This window comes from Pristis pectinata, chromosome 19 (genome assembly GCF_009764475.1).
Source record: "Pristis pectinata isolate sPriPec2 chromosome 19, sPriPec2.1.pri, whole genome shotgun sequence".
Lineage (NCBI taxonomy): Eukaryota > Metazoa > Chordata > Chondrichthyes > Rhinopristiformes > Pristidae > Pristis > Pristis pectinata.
This window is the reverse complement of record NC_067423.1, coordinates 19731473-19747211: the sequence shown is the minus strand read 5'-3', so window position 1 is coordinate 19747211 and position 15739 is coordinate 19731473. Positions and strand designations below refer to the sequence as shown.

The window sequence follows — 15739 nt, the reverse complement described above, 5'->3', positions numbered from 1 at the left end:
TTTGTTTAATAAGCACGTGCAGCTCACAGTCCTGCAGGAGTAGAAGACAGGAAAAGTAGGTGACCAATTGGCTGTTCTCATGAACAAAGGTATGCTGCAAATTTGGAGATAGTCTCCTGCATGAGCAAAGGGATGGAAAGCGGGACCTCAGCTTTCTTCTGCTACAGTAACAAACTGCAACACCACCCCTCCACCACACTCACATCTTTCTCCACGGTGAATGGAATCCTGCTGAGAATGCACAGGGAGGTGACTCTGAGACTGATGGCTGAGACCAAGCACCCATGATTGAGTCTGTCAGCCAGGTCAGCTCTGGGTATGGAGATTGAAACAATTGTGGAGTGATCTGACTGCCAGCAGATTGTTGCAGTATCTGAGATGCTGTCTGGTATGCAAGTTCAGTCTCTTGGATGCTGTGATCATCCTTGCCCCAGAGCCAGTCATTCCAAAGTGTCCCTTTAATTAGACCCAAGCTGTTTGAAGCTACCACATACAAGGCAAGAGCATTTTATGGGTCAAGGACATCTGTGGGATGTATGCGAATAAGACGTGCCTTCCAGAAGCCCAAAAGGTAGACAAGCCATTGCAAAAACCTAGGAGATGACCTAGATCTGCCGCAATTTGCCTACCACCACAACAGGTCAACAACAGATGCAATTTCTCTGGCTCTTCACTCTGCTCTGGACAACAGGAACTCAGACGTCAGGCTGCTGTTCATAGACTACAGCTCGGCGTTCAACACAATCATCCCATCCAAACTCATCATCAAGCTTCAAGACCTGGGCCTCTCTATTCCTCCCTCTGCAACTGGATACTCTACTTCCTCATTGGCAGACCTCAATCAGTGAGGATTAGTGACAAAATCTCCTCCTCACTGATCATCAACGCAGGTGCACCTCAAGGCTGCGTGCTTAGTCCCTGGCTCTACTCTCTATACACACGACCGTGTGGCTAAGCACAGCTCCAATGCCATCTTCAAATTCACCGACGACACTACTCTTGTTGGACGAATCACAGGTGGCAATGGGTCAGCGAGATAGGACACTTAGTTGAATGGTGCCGCAACAATAATCTCTTGCTCAACATCCGCAAAACTAAAGAGCTATTGTTGACTCCAGGAAGGGGAAAAAGGGTGAACATGGACCAGTCTACGTTAGGGGATCAGCGGCAGAGAGAGTCAGCAGATTTAAATTCCTGGGCGTTTACATAATCAGATGACCTGTCCTGGGCCCGGCATATAGACGCAATTGTAAGAAAAGCGCGCCAGCGTCTTTACTTTCATAGGAGGTTAAGGAGGTTCAGCTTGTCACCGAACACGCTAACAAACTTCCACAGATGTATTGTTGAAAGTCTCCTGACTGGTTGCATCATGGTCTGGTACAGCAAATCAAATGCACAGGGAGGATAGTGGACTCTGCCCAATACATCATGGGCACATCCCTCCCCACCATTGGTAGTATCTACAGGAAGCACTGCCTCAAGGTGGCAACATCTATCATCAAAGATCCCCACCACCTGGGCCATGCCATCTTTTCTCAACTACCATCAGGCAGGAGGTACAGAAGTCCTACACCACCAGGTTCAAGAACAGCTACTTCCCTTCAACCATTCTGTTCTTGAACCAATCGACAAAACTCTAATCATTACAGTTTAGCAACACCATGATCACTTTGATCACTTTGCACTAAAATGCACATTTTATTTTGTCCTAATTGTGTTGTTTCTTGTAAAAATTGTGCATAATTTATATTGTTCTTGTGAATGCTGCTTACATGATGCTATGTGTGATGCTGCTGCAAGTAAGTTTTTCATTTCACCTGTGCATACATGTACTTGTGCATATAACAATAAACTCGACTGACTTTGAAATGTTATGATTTTCACTTTTTGAAATACCCTTTTATTATGATGATTCTTCACACATTAGCACTGTTTAAACATTCATTTTGGGAAAATCATATTCTGCATTGTGTTGAGATGAATGAGACTGCTGTGGTAGCTGCTGGTATTGCTGCAGAGCCTTAACCTAAAAAGTTTGGTGGTGGAGTGTTGCCAGCAGTGTCCCAACTGAAGCACCTATTGAATGAGTATGTCACTAGCTAAATTCTGGAAAAATGTGCTTTAGCATTTCCCAAGAAACCTGGAGTGAGTTGTGAAGCTGGCCTGTCAGATCTCATTATGTCAGCAGTGACCTTTGAAATAATTGTTGATGCAAAAAAAAGCAATGCAAGGTTTTCCCCCTCATGCTACTGAGACCATCATATAACATAACTGGACTTGTAATTAGTGTTGACAAGGGAGAAAATGGGCATTGCATGAACTGTGATGCTACTGGGCATTTGTCTGATGCTGGAAAAATGTGAAGCTGTGTCAAGTGCAAGGTTCAGTTTTGCAAAAAGGACAATTTCACATGGTGATGATGATTAGTGCAATCTAACTCAGTTAAACCACTTTTTGCACAATTGGTGTACAAAACAACAGCTACAGTAAAACTGTTAATCCATCATGCTTGGGACTTTGGTTGGGTCAGACAAGCAGATCTTCCAGACTATCAGACGTTATTTTGTTTTTATGTTATATTTAATACTCCAATGCACTTCTAATTCACTTTTTAAAAAAGATGTTACACACTACTATTTCAGTGAACCCAATAAGTTTGAAATGAACACAGGAACCGGGTCCCCAGCAAGTGGTCAGGGAAGGGGGAAACAGGGCCCCAGTGAGTAGGAATGGAGCATGGGAACAGATGTCCATGTGAGTGAAAAGTGCAATTGTGTGCCAGATGCCAAATTACCACAAATTTCCAGAAGACAAGATATCAGATTACACGGAACTACAGCAATCCGCAGCATCCTATGGTATCTGTTGCATTCCAAAATGAACTCAAGAGTATAAACAAAGGGCCATAGTCACCTTAACAGCACTATGGAACATAGAACATTACAGCACAGTACAGGCCCTTCGGCCCACGATGTTCTGCCGACATTTTATCCTGCTCTAAGATCTATCTACCTAACCTTTCCCTCCCACATAGCCCTCCATTTTTCTATCATTCATGTGCTTATCTAAGAGTCTCTTAAATGTCCCTGATGTATCTGCCTTCACCACCTCTGCTGGCAGTGTGTTCCACGCACCTACCACTCTCTTTGACATCCCCCCAAACCTTCCTCAAATAACCTTAAAATTATGCCCCCTTGTGTTAGCCATTTTCACCCTGGGAAAAAGACTCTGACTGTCCACTCAATCTGCGCCTCTTATCATCTTGTACATCTCTGTCAAGTCACCTCTCATCCTCCTTCACTCCAAAGAGAAAAGCCCTAGCTCGCTCAACCTATTAGTTTTACCACAATGTCTTGCCTGCCATATTTCAGAAATAAAAGCCATGTTGCAATCGCCTGCCATGCACCAGCAAGCACTGTGTAGAAAGTGATATATCCAGCTGCTACCTGATGTTTTATGTAATACGTAAACTTTAGGATTGCCAGTCCTCTCCAATTGTCATGGAGTACCCAGTAATTAGTCATTGCCCAGTCCAAACAACCAGAGGGAAATTGTTATTTTCTTAAACAATTCTTTATTGGTTGCAGAAAAAGTGCAAATTAAGACAAATGTCCATTTGATTAACAGTCAAAAACAAATCATCCAATTATATGTGAATGAAGTGCCTTTCCAAGTGGTGAGGGAGATGTGCAGCAAAGATGGATATGCTGGTTGTTAGCAGGTGTAGCAGTGGGAAATCATATGGGCAGACCTCCACAAAAATATGCAACTGGAGTTGACATCTACCGAAATATCAGTTTATGAAGACCCCAGTTTATAAAATGACATGCTAGCTCGGCCAAATGCAAAAGATCATTCGTTTTGAGGAAGTCATACTTACACACTTGAGTAACTTAATTTCATCCAGAGCTGTTTCTGTGTAGTGCTGGGCACTCTTTACCACTTTCATGGCAACAAATCGTTTTCCACTATAAAAAGAAAGCAAATGAAAAAGTAAACAAGTTTAAAAATGGAGCATTCTATCAGGACACCAAAAAAAGCAAACACCACATGCATAAAGCAAAACAGAAAATAATGCAAAGACTGGAAATCTGAAATAAATCTAATGAAAAATCATCAACCTGAAATGTTAACTGCCTCCCTCTCCACAGATGCTGCCTAACATGTGGAGTATTCCCGGCTTCTATTGTTTTATTTTGGAAAATACTGAATGTGCAGTGGTCAGAATTGTTTCAAAAATGGAAAGGATAATCAGATATTCTCTGATTCAGCTGATATTTTAGAAGAATCAGAGAGCAAAAAAAGGAGAGAAACACCACCAAACAGATCAAAGAGGAAGTGAAGTGGTGAGTAATTTGACACTAGACAGGAATTTTTAAAAAACTGACAGTTCCAGATAACAGTCAACACTGACCAGCAAGTGTTTTGTTGATGGTGAAAATGACTGGGTCCTAGTTAGATTGGAGGAAACAGATATGTTTATGAAGGATGGCCAGCCAGCAGAACATTTGAATAGCTAAGATGAAGGCTGTGATGTACATTTTTGAAGCAGATCAGCAAGGAACATTGAATGTTTTAATTCAAACTTGAGTGGCAGTGAAGGGGGTGCTGGTGAAGAGTAGGTTTAGCAAGTTTCAACTCAATGCTATCAACATTCACATGGAAGCTATCATTAACCCAGGCCTACTCTGGGCACAGGAGATTTGGATGGGTTAAAAAAAATTACCAAAAGACAACAAATCTAATTTGCCTCATTCCTCTATTGTTTTAGTGGCAAGTGTTTCATTTTATGCGGCAGCCTTGCTCTCAGGATTAAGGATAATTAAATGACATTTTAAGTCACTTTTCCACAATGCCTTTGCAAGGGCACTTTAAATTTTACACTGGTCAATCCAGTTTTTCAGGGTTCAAAATAGTTATGCAAGATCACTTTTTTGTGGATTAGTAGAATACTCCTCCAGTCTCAAAGATACTTCACCGTCATAATCATTTGGTATCTGACCCAGCCCAACTTCTACTCTCACGAAGGCCCTTTCCCTTAATGTCTCTCCTCCACAACCTTTTCCCCCAAGCTCTCAGCCATTGGTCCCTCGGCATCCTCCATGTAGTAGTTTCTTTCCTCTTGTTCTTTCCCTTCTTTTTAAATGACTAAGACCAATCCCCCATTGTGACCACCCACTGGATTTCATGCCCAGCAAATCACCAACCTGGCAATAATGAGGTTTTTTCATCACACTTGAAAATCCTACACGCTTACCTGCACACTCTCTATTTTCCGACACATTTTAAATGATATCATACAGACCAGAACGTACAGGAGGAAAGGGTAAATTATGAGTGTAGGGAAGGAGAATCTTTTGGAGGACTTCAGAAGTAACAAGTTGGAAGAGAAACCATTGCTGGAGGAGCTCTGCTTATAACTGGATACTTAAGATCAGAACCAAGCAAAGGCATTCTGCTGAGCTAAACAATGGATCTGAGGCTGCAATGAGGCAGAAAGGTATAAAGACTGAAGACTGTTATTTCAGTGTTATGGAACAGTGAAAACCTCAGGCTGTGGAGAAAGATCATTTACCTGACACATCAACTATACTTCTCGCTCCACAGATGCTATCTGAGCCACTGCATCTGCAGCTTTTTGCTATTAACATTTTGACCACTGATTTAGAAGTGGTGAGCAGGAGCGAAATCCTCAACTCCATTCCAAATCAAACACACACAATTTCTTTTGATATGCATAAATATACTTCAGTTCCAGAATACTCCATACTTCACTCCATCACAGATGTGAAAATGCTTTAATTTTTTTTTGTTGTTGTTTAGTGTTAAGTAGGGATGTCCACAGGGTGGAGTAGGCAGGGATACAGACCCCTACAATAAATACAAGGCATGTTAAGACCTGTTTTTACGCCCACATATAAATGGTGCTTATTTATGTTCCTCCAAATGAAGTAAAATTTAAACTGTTGTTATTGTCTCAATGTGAAGAGCTGCTGTAGCAAGTTCTCCTGCAAATCATTTACATGTGCTGAAGCTGAATAAAGATTTCTAACCGAACATGAATGCAGAATCTCTCCCACTAAATAAAGTAGAATTGTAATTAAAAGTAAGCATCAGTTTTATGTCACATATGTGAATTAATATATTTTTGTATTATATTGTTATTCATAAAAGGTATGCATTGCCTTGTCCATTGATCGCCTAGAAATCTCCAATCTCTGAATCAACAAGTGAGACAAGTCGCTTCTCACTTTCAAGAACAATATGAACGTTATAGGGCAATTTATTCCTACTTCTATTTCTTCATTTTCTACAGCTTTCCTAAATGAGCCAACTGTCATCAGACATTCACCATGAGCATCATAAAACTATGACACTGCACAATGCTACAGCAATATTCTATGCTTCCAGAATTAGGGAAGTATGATCAACGTGTTCTGCAAAAAAATAAATAAATTTTACCAAGGCATTTTCATTGTCATTTACATTTGGAGATGCACTACATTTTCAATAAATTCACTTAAAAAAGACTTGTTTGATCAATTCAAATTTATGCACCTTTTTTTTAAGCATCAGACTGTCAACCCACTATACTAGAAAAAAAATTGCTTGCAAGCACATGGTAGGTCTCATTAGTAGTTAACTAAAGAATTATTTTTGAAGTCTGGGAGGAAGTGAGGTTAACAGAAACTGGAGTTGTAAAGAGGGCTCCCAGCATGCACATGATAGAAATCAATAGGGATTAGCTGAAGATACCATCAAGCACCACTTTTTACAATAACACTCCCTCATTCAGCAATAGAACTAATAGAATGGAACAAATGGAATTGCTCTGCAGGAGCCATCATGGGCCCAATCGGCTGAATGGCCTCCTCCTGCATGATAGGAGCTCTTCCACCTTCCTTCATTGGAGACCTTTCAGCCTGACCCACAAACACAACGCTCCGTGTAACTACAATTAACAAAACATTACTCCATGCAACTACAATTGTGCTTTTGCCTCATCTCATTAATCCCAAGCATTCCACCACCTTCCACACTGCCAACTACGCTAAACATCCCCAGCTTCTCTCCTTTGCAGTCCACTTCTATGGCATTCTGCTGCCCAAATACAGAGGTATTCTATAATTCCATACTTTATTCCCTCCTCCTCATTATTCTCCTTGATGATATTTAGAAGCACAATATCTGCTTTAATATGTATGCTAACAATACCATCATCAATCTGTATGTGATTACTTTGACCAGAATTAAAATCTGAGCAAAACTTTCTCCAGCTTAATGTCAATATACTGTTTGTTATGGTTCCTGCCACTTTGTAGAATCAGAGAAATATACACCACAGAAACTGGCCCTTTCGGCCCACCTTGTCCATGCCCCCCATGATTCCTATCTACGTTAATCCCATTTGCCACATCCCTCTCACAACATACACAAAATGCTGGAGGAACTCAGCAGATCAAGCATCATCTATGGAGGGAAATAAACAATCAATGTTTTGGGTCGAGATCCTTTCGATTCACTAGATTCAGAACTATAAGATTCTAAGAGTGTTTGGCAGGATACTCAAAAGCTGTTTTCTCTAACTCTAGAGTCTGGAACTAAAACAAATAAGTCATTGGCAATTTAAGACTGGTACAAGGAGAAGTTCTTCACTCAGGGAGTCCAAAATCTTTCAAACTTTCTTTCACAGAAGGCTATGGATGCTCAGTTGTTGAGTCTGTTAAAGCTGTGATTTAAATCAAGGGATAAAGGAAATAGGTAGGAAGTTGGACCAGCTCCGGGTTCAACCATGACCTTCTTGAATGGAATGGTGAAATTAGCTCAAGGGACCACATGGCCCAATGTCCTAATGTCATGCATCTCATGTTCTTATGTTAAAATGATTTTGGTATTGGTATTGGTTTATCATTGTCACTTGTACCAAGGTACAGTGAAAAACTTGCCTTGCATACCAATCGTACAGGTCAATTCATTACACAGTGCAGTTACATTGAGTTAGCACAGAGTGCATTGATGTAGTACAGGAAAAACAGTAAGTACAGAGTAAAGTGTCACAGCTGCAGAGAAAGTGCAGTGCAATAAGGAATCAAAATTCCCAAAGGCTAAAATCTTGTTCCATTTTATCCGCACATCATCGAGTTCTTTACACCAGATCACATCTTTAAGTTTGGACTTCTATATGCCCTTTTACTTCCAATCCACCAACAGCACCTTAGACCAAAAAGATTTGGCTATCTTAGATGCACCCCAATCTTAAAAAGCCCTTGCAAATCTCTCCTCAGTCTCATCGTTGATTACCTGCTATAGTCTCCTCCCAATTTCTCCTTGAATCTCCTATGCTGCTACCTTATAATGCCTCTTGGGAAATCTATTATGTTTGCAACAAGATGCAAGAATAAACAGTTGATAGACTTGAGGGGTATTCTTCTCATGGGTGTGGAGCTAATCTTCAGAACAAATGGGAAGCTCTTCAATCTATGGCAACTATACTCCAGAACCACAGTTATCCAAACCTTAGCAGTCGAGTTACAGTATACAGACAATACTTGCCTTTGCAAATGCTTACGGGCTGAGCTCCAAGCCATTGTTATTGTTTCTGACGAAGCATATAAAAAGAGGGGCCTTACACCCAATATCCACATGGCACAGACCTTCTACAAAGCTACCCCGTTGCATCACACTGCCATCCAACAAAAATGACTCACAGTAAGACCTGGAAAACACGAACCACTTCCCAAATCTCAGGAATGACCTATCAATGAAGGCAGACATCGAAGGTGAAGTTCACCACCACCAGCATAGCCAGAGGTCAGTTGAGGCAAAGAGTATTTGCAGATTAAGACCTCAGGCCCAATACAAAACTCAAGGTCTATCAGGTACCAGTGATCTCTGTCCTCCTTTATGCTTCCAAAACATGCCTGCCTACAGCACACATCAAGGCACTGGAAAAATCCCATCAATGCTGCCTCCACAAAGTCCTCTGAAGCCAATAGAAGGAACCAATGTCACTGAGCTCTCCCAGGCCAACATCCACAGCATTGAGGCCACAGTTACATTCACTCAGTTATACTGGGTAGACTTCATCTTTTTCATGCCCTATAAAGCCCATCCCCATGTAACAAACTGATTCCATTTTTACAGATGTCCATAAATCAATTTTGTCCATAAGTCAAAAATGTGGACAGAGGAAAAGATTCAAAGATATGCTCAAATTCTTCTTGAAGAAAGGCAATATCCCCGCTAACTTCTGGGAATCTCTGGCCTATGACTGCTCGAAGTGAGGGAGAGCATTTGGTATGGTGTTCAGAGCCTCAAGGCCATGAATCAGGAACACAGAGGCCCTGCATATGTAGTGGATTATCTCATAACATACCCACCCACCTGCCCTGTCGGCCATGACCTGCCTCCTGTGGAGGAATCTGTGGTAGAATCTGTGGTTCCCACACTGGCCTCATCACTAACCTCAAGCTACAAAACCAGAGGAGAAGTAAGTCATCTGTAATCTTGAATCAATGTCTTAGTAAAAGAAGAGAGGAAACAATTGCTAAAGTTGACTGTTGAGAAAATATAACCTAGTAAATGAATTTGAAGGCAGCCACTCTACAGCTGAGAAGTAAATGTTACGACTGAAGGAAAGAGCACTGAGAAAGGCACACTGAAACCAGACACATCCACCTCAGTATCAATTGAAATGAACCGTAAATAAACTTATGGTCTAAAATTCCAACCAACAAGAATTCACAAATTAAACAATAGGGAAGACTCACAGACTGAAGGCAGAAAGGTAGGTGAGAACCGTTCAGAGAATGGCTAGAAAGAGTCGTTTGGAATAAATTTATAGATGAAGGAGGCTCATAGAAGCCACAGCATTATAAGCAAGGCTGGAGTTTTCTTGCAAATGCAAATGGGATGAGTATGATCAGAGCTTAAAACAATTGCATCAGCTACATCTTGGACAAAGTTAGAAAGAGACAAGAAATGAAGATAGGTAGAAAAGCAGTACAGCAAGCAGGCACAAGAATTCAACTTTTGAGGCCACGCTTCTTTTGCAGAAAAATAAATCTGACCAAGTACAGGATTGGCAGCAAGTCCTAAGTATTTCATAAGCATAGAGTTAAATTAGAAACACAACTTTTAACTTACAATTGAAGATAAAGAGGTTGAAGCAGAGAAAGTGACATCCAAGGGTGAAGAAAATTTCAATTGCGACCACAAGCTAACACTGCGTCAGCCATATCTTGGAACTTTTAATTTTGTCACATACCGTTTTCCCTCTATTTAACCTCTCTCTGATCTGGGGTCATTGACCCAAAAGGTTAATTCTTAGCTCTATCCAGAACCACTGCTTGACGTGTCGAGCATCTCTACCATTTATTGTTTTTACTTATTATCTTGTACTCTCTCAATTTTTGATGTAAGCAGAACAACACCAGCTTTTCCAGTATAACCTTAATGCTGAAAGCCCTTGTCATCAATAGAAGTCTGAAACTCACTCCCTGAAAAGATGATAGAGGCAGATATCCTTACCACATTGAAAAATTACCTGGATGTGTACTTGAAGAGTCATGACCTGTGGGACAATGGATCAAATGCTGGAAGTGGAATGAGTATGGATAGCTCTTTTTTGACCAGCACAAACACGTAGTCTGATCAAGTTTGTTCTGAGCCATAAATGCTTTATGGTTCTGCTGTGCCTCAAATATTGACAATTACGATTAACAACAAATGAAGGGACCAAGTCTACGGTTAAAAATTTACTGATGATTTACTTATAGAAAAATAGGTGGGATTGCCACATGGGAGGAGGTCACAGGACCTGCAAAGGAATAAGTATAGACAGGTTAAGAAAGTAGGTAATAAGAATGGCATATGGAGTATAATGTGCAAAAAGGTTAGTTTATCCACTTTGGTAGGAAGCACAGAAAAGCAGAATATTGTTAAAATGGAGACTACAGAATGCTGCTGCACAGAGGAATCTAGCTGTCTTTGCACATGAAACATGATGAGTATGTGGGTAAAGCGAGCAATTAGGAAGGCAAATGGAATTGTTACCTTTATTGCAAAGGGGATGTAATAGAGAATTCTTGCTACAGCTGTACAGGGCACTAGTAATACCACAGCTGGAATACTCCGCAGAATTTTGATCTCTTTAAATAGGTAGGGATACATTTGCTTTGCATGCATTTAAGGAAAGTTTCACCAGGTTGATTCATGAAACAAAGGGGCTATCTTGTGAGCAAAATTAAGTAGACTGGGTATAAACTCACTGGAATTTAGAAGAATGAGCAATGAACGTATTGAAACATTAGATTAACAGGGGGCTTAGCAGGATAGACGGCAGGATGTTTTCCCTGAAGGGGAGAATTTCAGAAAAAGAGTTGCCTATCTAAGACAGATGAGGAGGAAATTCTTCTCTGAGGATTAGAAATTTCTGGAATTCTCTCCTCCAGGGAGCTGTAGTAGCTGAATAATTAAGATCAAGAGGGACAGAATTTTGGCATGTCAAGCATTATGACGAATATTCAGGAAAGTAGAACCAAGGTAAGGGAATGTCGATTGGGTTAATGACAAGAGAAAATGGACGATACAGATTGGTGTCAGCTGACAGAGGGTGGTGATGGCATGTTAACAGCAGCTGATCAATCTGTAGAAGGTGTAAATAGATGATGACTTGACAAGAGTGAAACAACCAAAAAATGCTGGAACTATGATATGCAGAACACAGCAGTTGCTGCAAACCTGAAATAAATGATCTCAGTTTGTTACAGTCTGCTCAACTTTCTCTTTTAAACAGCTTAGCCATTAACAAGTCTTCATCACCATTTCTCAGTTAACATCAGTCTGTTTCATCCATTTTCTCTTGAACTGTACTTTCACACAGACAGTCCCTGTGTTCTCCCCACTCATCCTCTTTCACCACAGCTTAAAACATATGTTTTCTAAACTTTCCCTAGTTCTGATGAAAGGTCATCAATATGAAACATGAGCTCTGCCTCTCCCTCCGTAGAGCTGTCTAACTTGCTTACTTCCAACGTTTTCTTGTAGTTCTCTGTTCATAAATGCAAATTAAACTTCTGTGAAAATGAAGTGGAATAGAGAGTTTTATTTAATTTCAATTATGAAAATTGTTTACATGACTGAATCTTTACAGTATTTGCAAAACATAATGTTTACTTACTGAATGTCCCAGCACAGCCATACTGTAGAGAAATGTCCCCATCCCAGCTTTCTAATTACATGGTATCGTGCATTGAATAGATCACCAATTTTCACAGCATGGTAGCCACCTGAAAGAGATGGAAAAAATAACAATGAGTAAGCAAATTTTTTTCCCCAGACGGTAAATATTCCAAAACTGTACTGACAACAGTGAATGATTCAAAATCTGCTGCTGAAAGAAGAGGAGTATTTTACTAAACTAAATATACATGTAACTCAGGTAAGCACAGCCACAAGTCCATTTTTCCTAAAAGGTTATTCTCAACACATGCTTGGAGGGATCACATATATATTAGATATATTAGTTCTGAAATTGCTTTTTTGACCATTGATAAATTTACACAATTAATCAATAACTTTCAAGAAAAAGAATTTACATGAACAGCTGACTCTATTGACCTACTTATTGAATCTTTGTGTTTTTCTTAAATGAAGTGCAATTCCTTGTGAATTTTTCAAAAATTAATATTTGATATCCCCTATTTATCAAACACAAACCCCTCCACATATCACTAAGTAGTAGTCAGGATCAGTACAGAGCACAGAGTCATGGAGGTGGATGTTCCAACTATCACTGATCCTCTGCAATGCACAAAGAGGGAATCATACTGCAACTAAAAACATTGTACTTTCAGGAAAACTACTGGGAAAAAAAAAGCAAAACTTAATGAAAATCAATGACAATAAATAAATATCACAATAAACACAATGGAGGCTGTTTTCTTCATTTCCATTTATATTGTTAACTACCAAAATCGCATCCTCAAATATGAGCAAGATGCACTTTTAATAAGACCTTGAATTAAACCAATTTTACTTGAAGACAGATCTTCCATAAAAGAAATATCCAATCAAATCTGGCATTTCAAAAAATGATTTTGTTTTGTTGCCAATTCTACTTGCATTTGATAGATTAATGTAGCCCATGACTTGGTACATAGCAAACTAAATGAATGTTCTTGAAAGACTTTCTCATGATAAAAACTATTGTTTGAAAATGCAGTTCAGAAGCAGTTTAGCGAGTCTCTGCTTAAAATTTATTTCACGGACCTTTGCTATCTTGGACTGCAACAGGTGTTCAAGCTTTGTGAATTGGCCTCGTCCCACCAGCGTACTGAGAGCACATTCAATATCTAACATTCCCCCCCACCACCCCCCACCAAAGCTTACATAGGCACAATCAACTCACCGTTCATTTCCCCAAAAAAAAACATTAATAATGTTTCATTACTGCTCTATCCTCAAGTGGCGCAACTGATCTCTGAAATTGGAAATTCATTAATACCATTGTCAAGCAACACCTGGACCAGAAGGTGTCCCTGTTAAAATGGTAAATTCAATATCAAATGATTTCACAAAGAGGAAAAAGTAGCTTTGAGAGGTATAATAAAATATTTTTTTAAATTATGGAAACATGTCTATCACTTTGTGAACTGTAAATCTAAAGAGCACATGGTAGAGGGGCCAAGAGTGCAGTGGTTAAGCAGGCTATAACTTGAAAGCTTGAAGGGTGGACATTGGCAGTTAGAAGAGAAATTACTACAGTGAAAAAAAAATGAAAAGGAGGAAGAGCCTAAAGGAGAATCAATGTGCATGGATTGCACTGTTCATTTCTTACGTTAAGCATATTCTCATATGTAGCAGTGAAATTAGAGGTACAAATTGGAAAACTGATGTAGTCCTAAGAAACATTTTGGCTTTGGCTAGACAAGTCAAACACCATGTTACTTATTTAAGCACTGAATAAGAAGAGCAAGAAACAAAATTGGACAGCTCCTTTGTAATCGATTGAAAGGCCTGCTTCAGCTAAAAGTTTGATTATCTACTTTTTTGTCAAAAATCCTGTTTAAGTAAGGTATTAGAAGACAGCAAATTACTTTTAACTGAATTTCTCAAAGTGAACTCTATGTTGGGCTCACTTCATCAGAAATACAGTAAATTGCAAACCCCTGGATGAAATCTAATTCTGGCATACAATTTATTTCTAACTCTTGAGAGTTGATTTGGCCCACAGCCATCCAAATGCAGAATAAACCTTTTAGAAATGCATGGCTATTTCTTCCAAAAAGAAATATTTTAACCTAGTACATCAACCCACAAAGATTCTAAAAATAAGTAGCTTAAGTCACTTACTGCAAAGGATAAATAAAGGACAGAGTAAGACAGACAAACAATCTTCTGCCAAGATCCACATCCACACAGATGTGCTGGTAGATATGACACTTACAGGTCTATTAAGGAGAGTGCTAGCCAGAAGCTAAGTCTCAAGAGTTGTAACATACCTCATCAGAAGCTGAGGTGCTGTTCCTTAAGCTTTAACTAGGTATAGTTGGAGCAATATAGGAGACCACAGACAGAGGACAAAGAGGGAGAGAAATGGAGAAATAAAGTGACAGGCAACTGGAAGCTCAGGAACATAACAATGGCCTTTAGCAAAGCAGTGACTCAATCTATACAGGAAACATTATGAATAACAAATGCAACACACTAGATTGGAATAAGTGCAAGTGAATTGTTGTTTCATGTTCAAGTAAAGCTTGATTTAATTAAGTTTGTTAAAAAGTGTTCAATTGTGTAGATGAGCTGGGAGCCAAGAATTGCCCTTCACAGAGGAAGACTGCACCCTAATCCATGCTGAAAGAAACACTACAGTCCAGGAACAGGCAACTGGCAATCCCAGAGAAATGAGAGGTCTGCCCACTATGGCTTCAACACAGGAAAAAAAACAAAAAGGGCCTAGGGTTTTCAGTGACCTTTATGGGGACACTGTGCATGGTAGAATTTACTCTCTCGATAAAAGGAAATGAAGTTTCTTTTAATTATGGATATTGCGTAGAATCATGTCGCCTTTGGCTTCTCTGGTCAATAACAAAACAGTCCAATTTCAGCTAAAATACAAAATTTGAAAATGAAGTAGTTCATAAACTTGTGCGTCTGCTTCTTAGTTCTTACAAGGTAAATATGCAAGTTTTCTGGGTAATACAAATTATTTTGTATACATGGTCTAAATAACCATTTCAAGCATACAAAATTTAAAAAAATGAAACAGCTGATCTGCTAGGCCACAGGAGACTAATATTGAGGACTCACTGCTATCTGCTAGCAGATGCTGTAAGTGATAGAGTTAACTGGGCAATGGTAGGGTAACTGATGGACATTAGAGCACAGATAGCTACAGAGAGACTGAGCATTTCTCATGTTATATTTTATGCAACTAAACAATTACATTTTTGTAATTAAAACCAAAAGGAAAGGTCATCCAGATTGAAGTCCATAATGACGGTCTGCCACCCCCATGTGATGCAAGTTGCAGTTGAAATTAGCAAATACTTGAGGGTATTTCCTTGCAAAACAACCAGCAAGACTGGACACAAGTGGTCACTCAGCCTTGATCTCTGAAAGCGGAAAAAAGATTTCATCAAGGTAACGCATCCACGAAGATAACACATCCAACAGGAAGCTTCTCCATTGAGCCTCTGGTTTGAAGAAGAAAGATTCCCATCAATGACATGCTGGA

General features: G+C 39.7%; 1 protein-coding gene across 6 annotated transcripts in view; it reads right to left on the bottom strand.

The window, feature by feature from the left end:
- The window catches only part of srpk2 (SRSF protein kinase 2), a 141936-nt gene that overhangs the window by 48704 nt on the left and 77493 nt on the right, over nt 1-15739 (bottom strand). For all 6 annotated transcript variants that reach the window (XM_052033949.1, XM_052033953.1, XM_052033952.1 and 3 more), the window contains 2 exons: nt 12182-12290; nt 3881-3968 (listed from right to left, as the gene is read on the bottom strand). In XM_052033949.1, coding sequence (XP_051889909.1) covers nt 3881-3968; nt 12182-12290 — 197 coding nt within the window. The remainder of the gene's footprint in view (nt 1-3880; nt 3969-12181; nt 12291-15739) is intronic.